This window comes from Mytilus trossulus, unplaced genomic scaffold (assembly GCF_036588685.1).
Source record: "Mytilus trossulus isolate FHL-02 unplaced genomic scaffold, PNRI_Mtr1.1.1.hap1 h1tg000158l__unscaffolded, whole genome shotgun sequence".
Taxonomy (NCBI): domain Eukaryota; kingdom Metazoa; phylum Mollusca; class Bivalvia; order Mytilida; family Mytilidae; genus Mytilus; species Mytilus trossulus.
This window is the reverse complement of record NW_026963304.1, coordinates 4584080-4590233: the sequence shown is the minus strand read 5'-3', so window position 1 is coordinate 4590233 and position 6154 is coordinate 4584080. Positions and strand designations below refer to the sequence as shown.

At 34.8% G+C, this 6154-nt stretch overlaps 1 protein-coding gene across 1 annotated transcript; it reads left to right on the top strand.

Annotated features, from left to right (window-relative positions):
- Positions 1-2881: 2881 nt before the first annotated feature.
- LOC134700475 (uncharacterized) lies at positions 2882-4684 on the top strand. The gene has a single exon (XM_063561868.1). The coding sequence runs from the start codon at positions 2970-2972 to the stop codon at positions 4353-4355; it is 1386 nt and encodes a 461-aa protein (XP_063417938.1). The 5' UTR covers positions 2882-2969; the 3' UTR covers positions 4356-4684.
- Positions 4685-6154: the final 1470 nt, after the last annotated feature.

Here is a 6154-nt window from a genome sequence, read left to right as displayed (position 1 = left end):
ACAATGATAAACAACAACGAACAACACATAGTTAACATACACTGACTTGGTACAGGCATATCATGTAGTGGGGTTAAACCAGTTATACAAACAAAGATAGACAACAACAAACAACACATGGTTAACATACCCTGACTTGGTACAGGCATATTATGTTTATGGGTTTAAGTCAGTTAAGCAAAGAAAGATAAACAACAACGAACAACACATGGTTAAGGGAGCTACCATTTGATTTTTATGGGGGGAAGGGGGGGGGGGGCTAGGATGAAAAATGTTGTCCTGCATTTTTTTGTAATTGTAATCTCTGTCCTGCCTTTCTATTTTTCACTCTAATCGGTCCTGCCTTTATTTTATTAGTGTATCCTGATTTTTTTTACATAACTTGTCATCCTGCCTTTTTTTTTCCAAGTTGCTCATCCTGCCTTTTTTTTTTACTCAAAACTCCTGTCCTGCCTTTTTTTCAAACATAACATAGCCTGACTCGGTACAGGAACAACACGTAGTGGGGTTAGACCAGTTATACAAACAAAGATAAACAACAACAAACAACACATGGTTAACATAGTCTGACTTGGTACAGGAACAATATGTAGTGGGGTTAAACCAGTCATACAAACAAAGATAAACAACAAACAACACATGGTTAACATAGTCTGACTCGGTACAGGTACAATATGTAGTGGGGTTAAACCAGTTACAAACAAAGATAAACAACAACAAACAACACATGGTTAACATAGTCTGACTTGGTACAGGTACAACATGCCGTGGGATTCATCCACTTATACAAACAAAGATAAACAACAACAAACAACACATGGTTAACATAGCCTGACTTGGTACAGGTACAACATGTAGTGGTGTTAAACCAGTTATACAAACGAAGATAAACATCAACTAACAACACATAGTTAACATAGTCTGACTTGGTACGGAAACATATATGGCAAGCCGTTTTTTCCTTTTATTCTTACTTCAAGATATATTATATTATATAATATATAAGATATCTCATATAATATATAATATATCTTATATAATCTATCTTTGATAAGATATCATAAGACATCTTCTAAAGTTTAAAAGTTATCTTATAAAGTATTTTAGATATCTTATAAATATTTTTTAAATAAGATATGTTATAATATATTTTTTATATAAGATATGTTATAATATATTTTTTATATAAGATATGTTATAATATATTTTTTATATAAGATATGTTATAATATATTTTTTTATATAAGATATCTTATAAAAATGTTTAACATAAGATAAAATTATCTTCATGATAAATATCTTTTAAATAAAATATTATAACTTTTTTTATATAAGATATGTAATAAATATTTTTTTTATATGTTGGTCTAGTGTGTCCAGATAGGATGAAATGCCCACCAGTATACTGTTTCCTTGTGAACTAGCACGTCAAATGTATGCTTGTCGGTCTAGTACTAATGACTATCATGTGTCCAGATAGGATGACATGCCCACCAGTATACTGTTTCCTTGTGATTTACCACGTTAAATGTATGCTTGTCGGTCTATTACTTATCAGTATAATGTGTCCAGATAGGATGACATGTCTACCAACAGACTGTTGCCTAGTGAACTATAACGTAAAAAGTCTGCATGTCGGTCTAGTACTAATGAGTATCATAAGTCCAGATAGGATGACATGTCTACCAGCAGACTGTAACCTTGTGAATTAGGAATCAAATATGATTCTTGTTGATAGCGCATGTGCAGAATGTGATTCCGCTAGAACGATTTCAGATCAGATCTGAAACAGTCTACAAGACAAAGTGATTCAACTTTTTTATGTTGTGTGGTGCTTGTACAAAATTAATTATTTATTGAATCTACATTAAAAATTTAATTGAAACTGTATACTTGAAAAAAAATAGCCTCGCCATGGTTAATGTCATTACAACATTTAATGTGTCTTTTGAGCTAAAATATAAACATAAATCAGGCCGTCAGTTTTCACGTTTGTTTTACGTTTTCTATTTCGGTGCCTTTTAAACCTTACCATGCGGTATGGGTTTTGCTCATTGTTGAAGGTCGTACGATAACCTATTGTTACTAACTTCTTAATCATTTGGTATCTGGTGTATAGTTGTCTCATTTACAATCATACCATATGTTCTTTTATTCTATTACGACTGCTATCTGGCGCAAATTTCACGTCGATATTAAGGCGACGTAAAAACTAAGCATACGAGAAATCTCTGTGCGTTCGTTAATCAAAATCAGTTAGGACTGAGAGCTGTAAGGTAATTTTTAAATGTAAGAACTGAGAGCTGATAATTTTTATGCGCTTTTGTGTCGTATTCATATTTACTGGGATCTTCTGTAATATCTTATAGTTTATTAGTTTTTACCTACAAGGACATGCGCAATTAGGTAATGTTATTATATATTTTTCGTCATCAATCACAAGTATATTGGTTTGTAGTTTAACCCTATGGCTTACAATAACCCAACTTTTCTTGTGCATCACTTTGATTGATCGTTGTTGGTTAACCGATGCAGTTTCGTTGATTAGGTTGTTCGCTACAAGACGTGAAAAAGGGGGGGGGGGGGTATGCACAATATGATTGCGAAAGTGATAGAAAGCAAATGATAGCGAAAGTGATAGAAAGCAAATTAGGGACAAATCACAGCGACACCTACATGGGACAAATCATATATTTCCATTCACAGCGACACATATCTAACCGTTTGTGTTGACGGCAACACTTACAATGATGTTTAAGTGATTTGTTTTTGACAGCAGTAGATAAATGACATCCATATTGTCTAAATGTGACACATTTGCAGGATGTTATGTCTCGCCTGTGTAAAAAATACTTTTCTGTATGCATTCAATTTTTACTATATATATTCATGACAAATATAATTTTATAATTTCAGGATTTCGAATTGATAGATTCTTCTAAACGTGAGGCAGCTTTTCGCTTATCAGGATGAAGTTTCGTCAAATAAGTTTCAAGTCGTTCCAGAAGACTAAAAGTAAAAAGAAAAAGACAAAGGAAGCTTCAATTGATCAACAACCTTCACCTGTCGACGACAATGACAACCTCGTAATAGCCGCCGACAGCTGCAAATATTTCGACGTCGCCCAGGACATATCTCTTCGCTGCTCTCTTCGTAGATACAAAACATCTGTTACTCCACGTAACAAATACGTTATCACAAACCGGCGAACAGCCATTTCAGACGACGAGGAAGAAACCGACAATGGTGTGCTATACGAACTCGACGATATAGACAAAGTTTTGAATTCAGTCCGTAAGGAGCGCACACGCATCAAAACAAATCCTTGGATCCCTCCGCGTAAATCTGTGCACGAAGAAGACTTGATTGATCTTGTACCGGAAGGTGCCAACGCTCAGGATTATTTGAATGTTTGTATCCTAGCTGAAGAGGCGGGAAAATCTTATAATTCTACAGAATCTACCCTGACAGCACCCGACAATCTAAGGATACAAAAGCGTGTAAAAAGACAGCTAAGTTTAACTGATCTGAACATTAATCGATGGTCTATTATCTCTGAAGGTGATGTGGATATAGAACTCAATTCTCCTACAATTGAAGAACTGAATGAACGATTTTCAAACATAGATTACGCTATTGATTTCAAATACGAAGAAAATATTGACAATATCCTGGACGACGAAATGGCGGTAAAACTTGCTAAAAGACTTTCTGTCAATGATTTATTGGAGGACTATAGTGAGGTATCATCCGATACATCTAACAGTAGCATGGAAATCTCAGACAATACCAGCTCTACTGGTTCATACAGCAGTGAAGGGTCCATAGAAAACCAACTTCCGGTTTACTCGACAAAGTTTGTAGAACGACCTGACCGAATGGAAGAATCAATCGATGCTGGTTATTCAAGTCTCAGCCGCGACTCACGATTCCCTTCAACATCTGATTCCGATAATGCTGAACATTCCGATAGTGACATTGAAGAAGAATCAAATATGACTCTTGTTGAAAGCGCATGTGCAGAATGTGATTCCGCTAGAACGATTCCAGACATCAGAAACAGTCTACAAGACAAAGTGAGTCAACTAAGAGCTGAGAAAATGATCGTTGAGGAAAAAATCCGCGAAGCACAAGAAGACGATATAATTCGTTTTAAAGAAACCCAGCGATTGCGACGCCATCTACCTGGTTACAAAAAACAGATGTTGTTGAAAACATTGACCAGTCTGAAGGAAAGACTTGAAAATCAAAGCCAAAGATTACAGAAAAGTTATTCAACCGTATTATCAATGCAAAGAAGATTTGCTCAGAGACATAATCCGTTTTTCATTGTCCCAAACACAAACTTTAGTTGAGAAAAGTAGTACTATCGCGGATGAATAATTAGTGCTATATGTATGATTGTATGTAAATATGATGAATTATTATTTATTTATAATGCTCTATAGATGAGGAATTCAAAATACAGAACAAAGTGATCATAGAGCTAGGAAAACAACTCGTTGTAAACTTTTCATTTTCTGGACTATTTTCAATATAAATCATGTGTCGTCTGCAAAGACTGACTGTTGTTTATTTGTTGTTACTTTTGAACTTAATCACAGTTCAAACATTGTTTATGTTGTGTGGTGCTTGTACAAAATTAATTATTTATTGAATCTCTATATATAAAATTTGAATGATACTGTATTTTTTGTTTAATACAGCCTCGCCATGATTAATGCCATTACAAATAAATTTCCAAAATTTGACATTCTCCCGCAATTCGCATAAACCGCTATTCTACACCCCGCTCAAATACACACACAACCGTTATACTATGCCCGGCTCCGATACACAAAACCGTTATACTATACACCGTTACAATACAAAACACACAAAGCAAATATAGTTTACCCCGCTTAAATACACAGAAAACCGTTATACTATACCAGAGTCCGATATACAATATCTTTATACTATACACCATTACAATACAATACACACAAAGCAAATATAGTATACCCCGCTCAAATACCCACAAAACCGTTATACTTTACCCGGCTCCGATACACAAAATCGTTATACTATACATCATTACAATACAATACACACAAAGCAAATATACTATACCCCGCTCAAATACCCACAAAATCGTTATACTATACCCGGCTTCGATACACAAGACCGATATACTATAAACCGTTACAATACACAAAACCGCTATACTATACACCGTTACAATACAATACACACAAAACAAATATACTATATCCCGCTCAAATAAAAATAAAATTACTAAACTATACACTGTTTCAATACAAGGGGCTGTTATATCCACCTCTGATACACACACAACTGCTATACTACACACAGCTCCAATACACACAAGAGTGAACAAGCTGAATTGTCTAGCCTTCTTTACTAATCATTGATATTATGTTGATAGTCCTAAATATAAAGCTTTATTTATACAACTGTCACATAAACTTAACATTAACCCAGAAAACAAAACATTGACCAAAGAACTATGAAAATGAGGTCAAGGTCAGATGAACCATGCCAGGCAGGCATGTACAGCTAAAAATTCTTCCATACAACAAACATAGTTGACCTATTGCTTATAGTTTAAGAAAAACAGACCAAAACACTAAAAGTAAACACTGAGCTGTGAACTGTGAAAATGGGGTCAAGGTCAAATAAAACATGCACGACTGACATAGATCAGACAATATTTCCATACACCAAATATAGTTGATCTTTTGCATATAGTATCAGACAAAATACCTAAAACACAAAAACTTACCCATAACCACTGAACCATGAAAATGAGATCAAAGTCAGATGACACCTGTCAGTTGGACATGTACACCTTACAATCATTCCATACACCAGCTATAGGAGACCTATTGCTTATAGTATCTGAAATATGGCCTTGACCACTAAAACTTAACCTTGTGGTCACTGATCCATGAAATGAGGTCGAGGTCAGGTGAAAACTGTCTTACGGGCATGAGGATAGTGCAAGGTACGCACATAACAAATATAGTTATCCTATTACTTATAATAAGAGATAATTTAGCATTACATTTTTTTTCAAGTAGTCACTTAACCATGAAAATGAGGTCAAGGACATTGGACATGAGAATGACGGAAACTTCGTAGCATGAGGCAT